The sequence below is a fragment of the Haliotis cracherodii genome, unplaced genomic scaffold (assembly GCF_022045235.1).
Source record: "Haliotis cracherodii isolate W230 unplaced genomic scaffold, xgHalCrac1.p SCAF_4, whole genome shotgun sequence".
Classification (NCBI taxonomy): Eukaryota; Metazoa; Mollusca; class Gastropoda; order Lepetellida; family Haliotidae; genus Haliotis; species Haliotis cracherodii.
In genome coordinates, this window is record NW_027266297.1 from 24,712,769 (window position 1) to 24,727,662 (window position 14,894).

General features: G+C 39.9%; 2 protein-coding genes and 1 pseudogene across 2 annotated transcripts; 1 reads left to right on the forward strand and 2 right to left on the reverse strand.

The window, feature by feature from the left end:
• Positions 1 to 541: 541 nt before the first annotated feature.
• Positions 542 to 7,380, forward strand: LOC139479340 (uncharacterized). The gene is made up of 4 exons (XM_071262198.1): positions 542 to 625; positions 1,390 to 2,482; positions 2,688 to 2,968; positions 7,366 to 7,380. The coding sequence occupies exons 1-4, from the start codon at positions 542 to 544 to the stop codon at positions 7,378 to 7,380; spliced, it is 1,473 nt and encodes a 490-aa protein (XP_071118299.1).
• Positions 7,381 to 7,557: 177 nt separating this feature from the next.
• On the reverse strand, positions 7,558 to 9,144 carry LOC139479341 (mucin-2-like). Its single transcript, XM_071262200.1, has one exon. The coding sequence runs from the start codon at positions 9,142 to 9,144 to the stop codon at positions 7,558 to 7,560; it is 1,587 nt and encodes a 528-aa protein (XP_071118301.1).
• Positions 9,145 to 10,988: 1,844 nt separating this feature from the next.
• Positions 10,989 to 11,923, reverse strand: LOC139479342 (uncharacterized; annotated as a pseudogene).
• Positions 11,924 to 14,894: the final 2,971 nt, after the last annotated feature.

A 14,894-nucleotide genomic window follows, 5' to 3' on the forward strand; every position in this document is an offset into this window, starting at 1 on the left:
TGGTACTTATTGTTACTCTGCCTGGCACTCGGCCTTAAGGGGATAAGACAAGGACTGGTCGGCTCAGAGACAGTATACCTACGACAATGGTATCTCAGTTGGCAAGAGACCGCCTCCGTGGTCTAATGGTAGAGCGTCCGCCCGGAGAGCGGAAGGTCCGGAGTTCGACCAAAAGACGTTAAAAGATGGTACTTGTTGTTACCCTGTCTGGCTCTCGGCATTAAGGAGCTGAAACAAGGACTGGTCGGCTCGGAGTCAGTATACTGTGTCTGAGTGGGGTATTCATGTTAAACTGCGGCATGGTATCTCAGTGGGCTAGCACTATAAATCGGCATCAGTCCGGACTAGTACAAGCAGACACACACACACATACACCTGCATGCACGTTAAACGCGACGTTAAACCCAATTTCACCTCACCCACATCACAGTTGGCAAGAACTTTAAAATTGTCCGGACTAGTACACATATACACACACAAACGTTATATAAGTGAAATAATCTTGAAATCTTCACACCAAATGCTTTGTATTACTATAGGGATGGAAATAATGAAGGGAAATAAAGAAGGGAAAACTATACAATATGTAGCCGACAGAAGCCTCAAGATGAGACTGTGTCTGAGAGTAATGCAACATGCATTGTGGAGAGTCCTATAGGCCTGTAGAACAGGCAGGTTTTGTATTTATATCAACCATACATATCCCGAGGGGTGGAAGAGCATTTAATTCACGTGGGTGTTACTGAACTAGTGGGGATATTACGCTGGGCGTGGTCACATGCACCTCACATCCTATTGGACGCAACTGACATCCCTAGCCCTGATTGACAGCTGTTTGACTGGTCGTGGTGATGAGTAGTGCGTGTATACAATACTTACTACAATACAGTTGTTTGTGCGCAACATCTGCCACGTATACCGTCATGCAAAGCGGCCTTTTTCAGCTTTCAAACTCACCCTCACTGCGCAAGCGCAAATTTGGCCGCCAACAATCACTGGTCGTTACATGATGCGTAATGAAATCGTGGACTCCAACTTTCATAATATTATATGAAAATACTGTTGCACCAAGAACGTAAGAACCAGAGCAGAACGCTGGTTTGATATACAAATGAATAAATTAGATGAGATATATGGCGGATGGGTGAGGGGTACACGAAATGCTGTCGTAGTGATTCAACCTTAAATTTGGATTCCAAATGAGAATATTCTCCAAATGCTCAAGTGTGCTGTTGAAGGCGTCAAATTGTGGTTGATCATAATTGATCATAATTGATCATAATTGATCATAATTGTTGTAAGACAAACATATAGGGTAATGGTCTGAATATACTGTTGCACGCTGGAGTCAGGTAAATGACAGGCTCTTCTTGATTATACTGATCAAAGACCAAAGCCAACCACATCGACAAGTTTCATCACCTCCTCACCGAGGAGCCCCAAACCAACACCCCTAGTCAACTTAAAATAAAACAGCACCACTGTAAGACCGTCATCAACCTCAGCAAAAAGCAACTTACTACAGATCAGACCAACGTCCGGTCCAAAGGCCTGAAGTACATCCCCACCAGGCCACTACGGAACCACGATCACTTCATCTCCAACATCGAGAAAGGGCTTCAGCAACTGGCACCAGGAGGTAAGGTTGACTACCTACGTCACCAGATCTGTGACATCCTTGGCAAAACCAAATCACAAAACCCCAACCTCACCAGAGCTGAGACAAAAGCCATTGAAAAAACCCGGGATGACAACACCATCAAGATTGCCCCTGCTGACAAGGGCAAGGCCACAGTCATCATGGACACTGTCCACTTCCATGAGCTAGTGAACAACATCCTCCAAGACCCCACCACCTACTCCAAGATCAAGAAGGACCCAACCGCCAAACTCCTCCGCCAACATAAAACCCTCCTCAAACAACTTAAAGACAACTTTGAAATCAGCCAAGCTCTTCACCACCAACTCTCCATCAACCACCCCCAGCCACCCTATGCCAGAGCCACCATCAAAATCCACAAGAACCCTCCTAAAGCCCGTCTACTTGTGTGCTCCCGAGATACTGTCTTCTACAAAACGGCCCAACACCTAACCAGAATCCTTGCCCCCTTAGGAAAAACAGTCGACTCCTTCATCTCTGACGCCACGGACTTCTGCTCCAAACTCAAGTACATCACCAATCCAGATCAAATCATCAGTTACGATGTAGTAGACCTCTTCACCAACGTACCCATAGATGACACTCTGCAAATTCTCCGCCGTCGCATCACTGAAACCCCTCCTGAAACCAGCCTAACCACCGAATCCATCATCGCCCTCACCACCGCCTGTATCTCCACCACATACTTCACCTTTGTCATCCTCAAACAAGACCAAGACCCAACCCTGCTACTACAACATCTTAACCAACAACACCCCCGAGTACAGTTCACCATCGAAACAGAAAAGGACAACCAACTACCCTTCCTAGATGTCCTCGTCTGTAGAAACTCAGCTAACAGAATCCAAACCAGTGTCTACCGGAAGCCCACCCACACCGACCAGTATATCCACTTCAACTCTAACCACCCTCTTAGAACCAAGACTTACCACCCTTACCAAACGTGCCATCAACCTTTCCTCTGCTGACCCCAAACCTGAGATCGCACACCTCCGCCAAGTCTTCACCCACCTCAACAATTATCCAGCCAAACTAGTCGACAAAGTCATCGCCTCTGTACTCTATCCCACACCCAGACCTGCGACCCTTAAACCCGAATCAGCGCCCTTCCGCATCGCCCTCCCGTTCATAGGAAAAGCCTCCTACATCATCAGCCGCCTCCTCAAACAGCAAGCCAACATCGACACCCACTTCACCAGCTCCAACTCCCTTAACACCATGCAAAGAGCCAACGGCAGGAACACACCTAAACCCCAAGAGGCTAAAGGTGTAGTCTACAAAATTGACTGCAACTGTGGGCAATCTTACGTAGGTGAAACATCCCGCCCAATCAACACCAGAATCAAAGAGCATAAAACCTCCACCATCAAATCCGACAGCAAATCAGCCATCTCGGACCATATCATCAACTGTCCCAATCACATCATCAACTGGGACAACGTCCAAATCCTCGCCAACAACCTCCATGATCTCACCAAAAGAAAACTAACAGAAGCAGTCCACATTCGCCGCCACAAGCCATCAATCAACAGAGATCAAGGCTATTTCATCCCATCCGCCTACTATGAACTCATCAAACAATAATCACCTGTTTATTGGGTTCATGCCCCCATTGGCTTCTAGCTATGTGTTTTCTGTCCATCGTGTTGTGATAGCATCATCCCTTTGTTGTCACACCTACCTATGTTATCCCACTCATGTATGCCCTTGTTGTTACTGTTAATCCTCTACTGTTAATCCTCCACTTGCTATATATATTCTGTACTATGTCCGTCTGTACTATGCAACTTCAGCCAAAAATTCCAAGATAAACTTAAAACAGAAAACAAACCCACAAAAGAACCAAACATTAACAGGACATTAACATTAACATTAATCCAAAACAGGAAAAAGGGCACAGCCCCAGGATTAGACCTAACCTCTTACCAAATAATTAAAAAACTCCCCCTAAAACTACTCCAGGCACTACTCAAACTATACAATCTCATCTACCTAAACGGACAGGTTCCTACTCCCTGGAAACAGGCCCTAGTCATACCAATCCCTAAACCTAATAAACCAGCTAATCAAGCTAACTCATATAGACCAATATCCCTAACTTCAAACTTATGTAAAGTAATGGAATCAATGGCTAAAAATAGATTACAACATTACTTAACCCAAAATAACATCATAAACCCAGATCAAAGCGGTTTCACTCCTGGCCACTCAACCCTTGATAACCTCGCCCGACTAGAGCAAGATATTAAGACAGGACAACTAAATAAACAATATACCACAGGCATCTTCTTAGACTTCTCTAAAGCTTTCGACATGGTATGGCACGATGGGCTAATACAAAAACTTAAAAAGATAGGACTCAAAGGTCAGATAATAAACTACATCCAGGACTTCCTAAACAATCGTAAAATAACCGTGGGTATAGACCAAACTCTATCGGACCAATGTCCCCTAGAAAATGGCACTCCACAGGGCAGTATCCTCAGCCCCACCCTCTTCAATATAATGATAAACGATCTATTCGAGGGTCTATCCCCTAAAGTAAACACATCAAAATTCGCGGATGATGGAGCCATCTGGATCCGCACTAAAAGCATGAAAATGGCCAAAAATCTACTCCAAAAATCTCTTAATAAAATACAACAATGGGCTGACAAATGGGGCTTCTCCCTTAACTCAGAAAAAACAACAGGAATAGTATTCAAACATAAAAACATGAAACCCGCCTCCCCAATCCTCCAGCTAAACAATCAAACAATCAAATTTCAAAAACAAACCAAATTCTTAGGACTTATTTTCGATGAACATCTCACCTGGGATGCTCACATCCAAAACCTAACAACTAAATGCAGTAAAGACCTAAACACCCTAAGATGCCTAACTGGCTCTAACTGGGGAGCCTCCAAAGATACTCTCCTCTCTCTCTACATATCACTAATTAGATCAAAACTAGACTACGGCTGCGCCATATACAACACCCTAAACAACTCTCTATCTAAAAAACTTGACTCAATACAATATCAGGCTCTCAAACTCATTACACGCACCCAACATGGCACCTCCTACACCTCACTTCAGGCCCTAACAGGAGAAATGCCACTAAGTCTACGCAGGGAACAGCTAAGCTTAAATTTCTGGGCCACGTCCCAATCAAACCCTCTCATCCCAAACTTAATAAACCAAAACATCAGCCCTAAAAACCAAGCTCTAGCTCGTAAACACCCCTTACTTACCCCAATATCCCAAAGAATAACAAACTACCTAAATGAACACCAAATTAAAAATCTTAAACAAAACTGCAAACAATCAAATATCTTCACCCCTAAACTTAAAATACCCAAAATAGACACAACACTAGCTAGCCAAATAAATAAACAAACCGACCCAAACATAGCTAAAACTACCACACTAGCATACATACACAAAAATTGGCCAAATTGGTGTCACATTTACACGGACGGATCCTCAGATCCGACCTCCAAACACACGGGTTTCGGAGTCCATACCACACAACCAACTAAAACCACACAATCCTTCCGACTCCCAAATAACCAATCAATATTCACGGCAGAACTAATGGGCATGGCCTCAGCCCTCCACAATCAAGAATCCAAAAACCACCAAAAAATCCTAATACTTACTGACTCCCTAAGTGGACTACAAGCCCTCCAAAACAAAAATACCAAAAACCGACCTAAATTGATAAATCAAATACTTAAAAGCTCCAACGACCTAACTAAGGCAGGCAAACAAATAACCTTCTTGAGGATACCCGCCCACGTAGGAATATACGGTAATGAAAACGCCGATAAAGCAGCTAAACTATCCCTCAAAATCCCAGAAATAAGCTTAAACTTACCCATCTCAAAATCAGAAATTAAAAGTGTAAACAAACAAAAAATCACAAAAAAATGGCATAACCTATATCTAAACTCAAATAGCCAAATCAAAAGAGTGCTCAGCAAACCACTAACCAAACCAAAAATTCTCCATCCATCAAAAAAAATCGACAGAGTAATCACTAAACTCCAAACAGGACACACCAACCTAAATAACCACCTAAATTTTTTTTAAAAACACACTACAGGTAACTGCCCACACTGCAAACAACCAGAAACTCCAGAACACGCACTCATCCACTGCACACACTACCTAACACATCGAACCGCATTACAAACCACCCTCAATCTAAACAAGGCTCTCACTCTAGAAGCAATACTAAACCCACAAAATAAACTAGAAAACTTCAAGGCCTTAGGCGTATTCTTAATCAAAACGGAACTAATAAAACGCATCTAAAACCATAATAACCTACCAAATCAAAATCACATAAACAAACAATCATCCACCATACCCAGCTCCCTTAGTTCTCCTCCCCAACCCCATCGCCATCTATTCCAAATCTAAAAATTCCCAAATTCTATATAAGCAACCCCTAAAGCCCCCTCTTGGGTTGCACAGACCACCCTCGCCCCTTTCGGAAACACATTAAATGGCCTGGCAGGGCCCGTGTGCGAAATACGCATCAGTCGGAAAGCGCACGTTAAATCTCCAAAGTAAGTAAGTAAGTAAGTAAGTCCGTCATTCAGTCTTGCTTGACAACGGTATAAGGATCTATACCGAAACGTCGCTTTTTACAGTATTAAAGAAGTTGTTATCCATAAAAACTGTCTCTATTTTGTCATCCGTCAACTTCTAAGTAATGCCTATCAAACAAGATTACACTGATGTTCGTGAGTTGTGTTACTAGCGTTATTGCCCATGCCTATGCTTAGTCCCTGTTTAGGTAGATACTACAATAGACCCCAGTAGGGATTCCGGGTTAGAATAGGTCCCCAGCAAACTATGCTGGTCCTTAGAGCTGTCCGAATTGGTGGTCAGCTCGGGGACTTGGTCGATGGCGTGTCGTCATACCCTCACGGCGGGGATAGTTGCTTACACTATCAATCAGTGGTTTGTTTGGTCTAAACTCGATTATTTACAGGCCGCTGTATAAATAGCTGGAGTAACGCTGGGTGCAGTGTAAACCAAAGAAAAAAACCAAATGGACTGCACAATATGTATAAGGCTTTTACATTCGACTAGATTGAAGAATATAGATTGAAAGTCTGAAATAGCTGGTCACTCTGAATAAAACAGAGCAGTAATTGCAGTAATTTACCGAATGTTTGGTTGCCCTCATAGCACATTATCTATGTTTATCTATCTGTTTATTTGTATATATATATAAATAACATAAAACGTCTTTCGTCTCACAATAGTGTGTGGAATCTACGCCCATATTAAAATACCTGTTTATCAAGGGGTATCCAAGAAGTCGTTGTCATTCAAAGCAAAACTAAAATTTTCCTCTTTCATGAGGCTTAGAATAAACATCAATGCAATCATTTTCCCGCAGACTGTTGTGATCATGCTTTTCATTGCATGTAGACACAATGTACTGTCAATGTATCTAGTGGGATGGTGTCTCAACAAGCGCCCTTGAGCAGTTGTTTCAACTGGATTCTAGCGCCTTACAAACGTCCAGTTATCATTATAACTCGTAAACGCACACATACTCAAAGAAATAGGTTAAGTAAATATACGTATTTACACGAAATATGTGTTGTTAATACTTTTGTTAATTTAATAGTCCTCATCTTACGTATGTATTTAACCGACACATATTTGTATCATGTTGAATTGTTGGAACTTGTTTTTGACAGATTGAATTGAGATAAATGGTGTTCACCAAGAACGTAAACATTAATTAAGATGTTAATGTACTGTACCCATTTCAACCTATTAACTAACTTTGTATGAACTGCGATTAAAATATATATGTCTATATAATATAACACATGGCGCCTCTCTCTCCTGAACCAACAATTTTCATTTGACACTACCTCATGATCATTTTACAAGTGTCTCTTAGCAGACACGAGGATGATAGTATAGGTGGTGATGGGGTTGGTAGTGCCGGTAGTATTGGTAGTGTTGGTAGTGTTAATGTTGACAGGGTCGGTAGTGCTGGTGGTGTTAATGTTGACAGGGTCGGTAGTGCTGGTAGTGTTAATGTTGACAGAGTCGGTAGTGTTGGTAGTGTTAATGTTGACCGGGTCGGTAGTGCTGGTAGTGTTAATGTTGACAGGGTCGGTAGTGCTGGTAGTGTCGGTAGTGCTGGTAGTGTGAATGTTGACCGGGTCGGTAGTGCTGGTAGTGTTAATGTTGACAGGGTCGGTAGTGCTGGTAGTGTCGGTAGTGTTAATGTTGACAGTGTCGGTAGTGCTGGTAGTGTTAATGTTGACAGGGTCGGTAGTGCTGGTAGTGTCGGTAGTGTGAATGTTGACAGGGTCGGTAGTGCTGGTAGTGTTACTGTTGACAGGGTCGGTAGTGCTGGTAGTGTTAATGTTGACAGGGTCGGTAGTGTTGGTAGTGTTAATGTTGACCGGGTCGGTAGTGCTGGTAGTGTTAATGTTGACAGGGTCGGTAGTGCTGGTAGTATTGGTAGTGTTAATGTTGACAGGGTCGGTAGTGCTGGTGGTGTTAATGTTGACAGGGTCGGTAGTGCTGGTAGTGTTGGTAGTGTTAATGTTGACAGGGTCGGTAGTGCTGGTAGTGTTAATGTTGACAGTGTCGGTAGTGCTGGTAGTGTTAATGTTGACAGGGTCGGTAGTGTTGGTAGTGTTGGTAGTGTTAATGTTGACAGGGTCGGTAGTGCTGGTAGTGTTAATGTTGACCGGGTCGGTAGTGCTGGTAGTGTTGGTAGTGTGAATGTTGACAGGGTCGGTAGTGCTGGTAGTGTTAATGTTGACCGGGTCGGTAGTGCTGGTAGTGTCGGTAGTGTTAATGTTGACAGGGTCGGTAGTGCTGGTAGTGCTGGTAGTGTTACTGTTGACAGGGTCGGTAGTGCTGGTAGTGTTAATGTTGACAGGGTCGGTAGTGCTGGTAGTGTTGGTAGTGTTAATGTTGACAGGGTCGGTAGTGCTGGTAGTGTCGGTAGTGTGAATGTTGACAGGGTCGGTAGTGCTGGTAGTGCTGGTAGTGTTACTGTTGACAGGGTCGGTAGTGCTGGTAGTGTTACTGTTGACAGGGTCGGTAGTGTTGGTAGTGTTAATGTTGACAGAGTCGGTAGTGCTGGTAGTGTTAATGTTGACAGGGTCGGTAGTGCTGGTAGTGTTGGCAGTGTTAATGTTGACAGGGTCGGTAGTGCTGGTAGTGTTGGTAGTGTTAATGTTGACAGGGTCGGTAGTGCTGGTAGTGTTAATGTTGACAGGTTCGGTAGTATTGGTAGTGTTAATGTTGACAGGGTCGGTAGCGCTGGTAGTGTTGATAGTGTTAATGTTGACAGGGTCGGTAGCGCTGGTAGTGTTGGTAGTGTTAATGTTGACAGGGTCGGTGGTAAATTTATTAGGGTCTTGTTTAGAACGTATGACTTGTACGAGGTAGTACAGATAGGTCTTGTCTGGAACGTGCGAATAGCTCGAAGTACGGGGGATATACATGTCTAGAACGTACGAGGTACTGTGGATATATGTACTCAGCCTACTTTGCAAGGTCATTTTACATACTGCACCTAAACTATATAGTTATCGTTCAGGTATACACTGCAAATAGCACTCACACATAAATATTTCACAAATAATTTTATAATTGATAAACCATAAATGTTTATGGTACAGGTGTACACCGTAATTAATACATAAATATGAATAGTTCAGAAATAATTTCATATCTTATCAAAAACGTTTATCACAAAGAAAACTTTTTTCAACAGTACACATAATAGCATGTCCCATTTTAATCTAGGAAATTCATTTTGAGTATTGAGTAGTAAAAAACGAAAAATGATTTTTAATCATGTGGCCCAAGGACCAGCACGTTTTCCTTTGATCAAAACTCATGTAATTGCATTGCAAAAATACAAACTTTGTATACACAAGTTCGTGACACACAATTCAACCAATTTGAATTGTAACCAATTCAATCAAATCAAACACTATTTTAGCGTTATTTAAACATTTGGCTCATTGGTAAAAGCGGTGAAAATAGTTTATTAAATAAATTATAAAACTCACCCACTTTTTAACTTTGATAAGACGAACATAATGACGGCATTTTTTTAAGTCAGCAGAACAAATACAGTAAACTACGTTTATAACGAACACGCTTATAACGAACTGACGGGTATGACGAATTTTTTGGTCCCGACCACAACTGTATATATGCTATACATATGTATATAACGAACTACGGTTATAACGAAATTAATGGCCCCTTTGAGTTTGTAATAACCGTAGTTTACTGTAAGTGTTTTGATTGTATTTTGTTTATTTTGTTCTTCGTGGCTCCAGATACTGTTTTCAGCCTTTGAGTATTTACTCACATTTTGTTTTGGAGGTTCGATATATTCTTATTCTCATGGGTCCAGTCTATTTAGTATACTTTTTTATACTTCTGTCGTGTTTTAGGTAACTTCTAAACAGCATAATTATGTTCGTGTTCTGGCCCAAGTGTAACGTATGTCACATGATCTAATAGCACTGATACAGGTGTAAGTGACAATAAGCAATATATAGCTTGTGATAGCTTGTATAATTAGCATATGTTTATGAATCACTATCAAATAGTGATGATACCAGGTGTTCACGAAAAGGTGAGCCTATCCTCAGCCGAATACACATGATGTGCACTGATAATCTGACTGGCGGATGCTGCATGTGGATAACGGTTGCATTAAAATAACGATCGAGTGATTGAGGGATGTTGTTGAGGCCGTTAGGAAATGGTAATTCAGTTGGATGGAAGCTCAGAATGACACAGACCATAGGGTTCACAATTTTATTTTGTTGAAATCGAAGGTAATGTGTATAGTTACAACCAAGCAATTATAATCAGGATAGATCAGGGATTCGAACCCACGACCATAACAGTCTCTGTATAGCGATATGCAGAATTTTGGACGACTTGGTTGCCCATGCCCTCTCTACCCTTGGACCATTTTTTATGTAACAAGTCAAGACACACACATGCATGGAAGCGTGTTTGTGCCACAGTCTAAAAAACTTAGACTTTGGCACTAATACGCTTCCATACACATGTTGTTTGTCGAATGTATTTATATTGGAAGTTCTTCTATATTATCATCCATAAAACAGTTTTAATATAACAGCTTCATTCTATATTCTCAGGCGTACAACGATATTATTCCCTATAATCCAACATCAAAAGCCTTGATTAAATACTTCTATCTATATAATACCATCAACCAACTGTTCAAATTTGAAATAGGCCTCTCTGAAGTAAATATATTTTTTTACTAATTTTTATTGTTATTATTTGACAGATTCTAGGTCCATAAAATGTTCCTTTCTAAATAGTAATATTTCTTTTCTGTCAAATCTAAGCCTCTCTTGTCCACACCCAAAGTATTTACATTGGGTGTTGGCTGAGTACCAGCTGCGCACAGATAACTAACTATCTCATATTTAAGACCTGTTTGACCCAGAATGTTAGATGGTATAACGAAGTTCACGTTTTTAACATATGAATTTGGAACAAATATTTTCCGTTGGGGTTTTAAAATAGGACAAAGAAAAACGTAACCGTATTCAACACCAACATGTCTCATGTCGCAGAGTTTACACGTTCGCTCATTGACAGGACTTTGTGCCACCTACATGTAAATAATTCAATAGGTAAATGATGGCATGAGGTTCTGAAAAAGAGAAATTTAACAGCCAAAGAGAAAGGGATAAATGATAAATACTTTTCAAGAACGGGTTCTGTTTTAAAATATGCGATATGTGAAGAATTTCTAATGGCTGCATTCCATGTTTGAGTTGCTGTATCAGATAATCTTAAAGAAATGATAGATTTAGGACATTCGAAAGAACAACTTGTTGGCTTAACCAACAAAAAAACTATAACCCGTTTCATTAAAAATATTTTCCAAACATTTTATCTATTTATGACAGCTATTGTTTGTAAAGGATTAATGTTATAACATTTGATATAGGATTCTTGATAACTTTTGTTCTTTGCCAGATGAGACCTTAGCCCCAAAACATATCATTCGGCATTTAATAGCGTTAACTAAAGGTACTCTTCCAAGGTCTCCATACAACATGTATTAAGGTGAACATGATCAGATTCTATTCTTTTACAGTTTTCAAAACCCCAAATTTCAGAACCATACAACAGAACTGGTTTTACCATAGCACCGAAGAGATATAGTTGGCATTTTAATGATAGCTTACATGTTCTACTGTTACATAATACAAATTATATTGCCTTTGTGGCAGATTCACAATTTGCTTTTATAAAGGTTTTAAAAGAGTTATTGTTCGTAGAGTGGATTCCAAGATATTTATAATCGTTAACACATTCGATTGGTGAGCCATTTAATAAGATATGTTTACTCTTGTCTCTTTTTGAACCATCAAAACCTTAAAATGTTTGTTTTAAAAGTATTGATTGTCAACCTCCATACTTTTACTGTAAAGTGGAAAGATATCAAACATATTTTGCAAATTTTGATGATTAAATGCGAACAAAACCACGGAGGGATCTGACAGACCATTACGTGACTTAGATTGAATAGAAACACTAAGGCAGTTTTGAGAATATAAAAATTGTTCCAGATCATTCTGAAGCAATGAAAAAAACTACGGAGATAAATTTTCTCATTCGTTCATGGGATTATACCTATCACTTAAACTAGTACACAAAATATGAAGTAAAAAATTATTAACGTGTGAAGTAATAATTCGATGACTTGTGAAGTAATATGTTGATGCCTTATGAGGTAATAGTTTGATGACATATGAAGTAATCATTTGTGACTTATGAAGAAATATTTGGATGACTTATGAAGCCATAATTCATTGACGTTTGAAGTAATGATTTTATAACTTATGAAGTAATAATTTGATAACATGAAGCAATATACTGATGACATGAAGTAATAATTTTGTGACGTATGAAGTAATAATTTGATGGCTCATTAAGTAATATTTTGACGACTTATGAAGTAATAATAACCATTACCTAAAATCCTGTGCTTTTAATATTGTTTTGAATTATTTACTTTTTTACATTTTCATTAAGGTTAACTCTTTGAAAGTACATTTTAGTCATAAACATGTATAAACCTAAATACAATTGAAAAAGTAAAATATTCTCTCCAGTTGTTCTCGAATCGATCCTCAACAGCTGTACGCAACACAACAATTTGGTCACCCGGGATTTTCTCCACAAAAACGCAGTTTTCAGCTGATCATGAAGTCTTCCAGGTATTGTACTTTCACTCTACTACACACACTAACATTAGTGTCCATGTATTTGGTTCTTGTAATACCTACTGATTCCTACTGAGACACATGATACCAGGCGTTTTGTTGATACACTACTGTAAATGCGTTGTGTGTATTGTCGGTAGCTTTGCCTATTCTGTCATGAATTATCAATATTTATGCGTTAACTCACATGTATGTCAGGCTGAAAACACGACACAGAAGGTTTGCACAACAATAAGTTCACGAATACATCCTTTCTCGGTCTTTCTCTGACATAAATCAAAGCAACAAAACCCCTTTAACTTATCAAAAGAAATCTGCTAAAAGCGGAGCCGCCCATAAAACGATTACAAATATATCACGAGAATATTTATAAAACACTATCAAATAGTGGTGATACCATATGATCGCGAAACATCTCGTGACGACAATAATGTTTTATGTTGACTTCTATATGCGACTGTACTTTTTTTTTTTCACAAGAAAACTCTTCTAAAATGAAGTCCACAGAACGATTCCTATTCCAAGGGTGACACCCGTCACAAACACCTGCAAAGGCAAGTCTATATATCGACATATCGATTCACAGAAAATGGCTGCCGATCGATCACCCCCATATGAACTGTAAAACATATCTATATTTCCTCTAATACACGCTGGGTCTCTAATACCAGACAGGTCTCTAATACACGCCGAGTCAAGGGCTCTCGCGAAATTAATAGACGGCGTATAGTGTCAAATAGAGGAAATACGGTAGTTTGATATCGGATGTTGTTCTAGGCCGCAACCCTGACTGCTTCGATGATGACATTAAAAGATTTAACGAAGGCATATCTTTTGCATACAAATGAAATGTTTATGAAACTGTTAGAGACATGTTCTATGGTGACCAGAATCGGAACAATTTAAGCTGAAACAACCGACAATGAAGTAAAATAGGCCTATAACATTATAAAAATTGTTTGAAAAAACAACATCACATCAGCAGGGACAGACAGTCAACGTGTTAATGTTGAACAGCATCACACTGTGCATCAGTACTGGGTTGTCTTCTGGTTTCCTGTAATTCTTTAACAGCACTGTTACTGTTAACAATTTCTTTGGCAGCCATAAGTGAGAGTGCAGTGCAGATACATGACAACCGGGACACGTTAGGACGGTTCTCATTTCAGGGTGGGGAGGTATAATTCAAAGATTCACACATTCAAAATAAGTGAAAGAGTGATATCTAATAAATTTTGTTGAGAAAATAATAATTGTTCATTTTTTTGATAACTTTTTCTGAAACCCACGAACAGGTATTTTCATATTGAAACAACCGACAATGAAAGTGAAATATAACATAATAAAATTTGTTTGAAGACATTTTATTCATGACAACATGGTGTTTACAAACCTTTTTCTGATCCATATCCATTACCATCTCCGTCAACCACCACCGTTAGAATTTGGCAGGAGGGGATTTGAAAGTGCATCAGAAAATACTCCCTTTCGAAAGTCCACGAAAACAATGTCCCAACTGAAGTGACAGCTTATCCAACTTGATGAAATTCATTTCAGAACACGCACAATTATGATAATTATACACGACCTTCTATTTCTGGACCAGAAATGTCTAAGTTCTGTCACTATTTGGCTTTGGATCCGTGAAATCTCCTAATTGTTTTTTGCGTATATGATGCTTCGACACTGTATAAGAAACAGATTTCAGTTGGAACTATATTGGCTACTTTCACTGTCCGACTGACACACCACTTACCCTGTGAAGTAATAGATATTAATGCGCGCATTATCTAGTTCAGGCGGGTAAATCAGTGGAAAGGAATTGACTGTACCCGTCCTTTCCTATTTTTGTGTGTTGTTGATTGGACACCATATTGACACTATCACACACATTCGTGACCAACTCGTGTTATTCCGGGACAAGCCGAATAGCGACTCGTGCCCCTCTCATGGCC

What these genes read in the sequence shown, in the direction of transcription:
- LOC139479340 (XM_071262198.1), top strand. Translation starts at nt 542, where the DNA reads ATGGAAATAATGAAGGGAAATAAAGAAGGGAAAACTATACAATATGTA. An exon ending in AGATGAGACTGTGTCTGAGA is followed by an intron (nt 626 to 1,389) that starts GTAATGCAACAT and finishes TACTGATCAAAG; the next exon opens with ACCAAAGCCAACCACATCGA. An exon ending in CTTCCTAGATGTCCTCGTCT is followed by an intron (nt 2,483 to 2,687) that starts GTAGAAACTCAG and finishes ACAATTATCCAG; the next exon opens with CCAAACTAGTCGACAAAGTC.
- LOC139479341 (XM_071262200.1), bottom strand. Translation starts at nt 9,144, where the DNA reads ATGTATATCCCCCGTACTTCGAGCTATTCGCACGTTCCAGACAAGACC.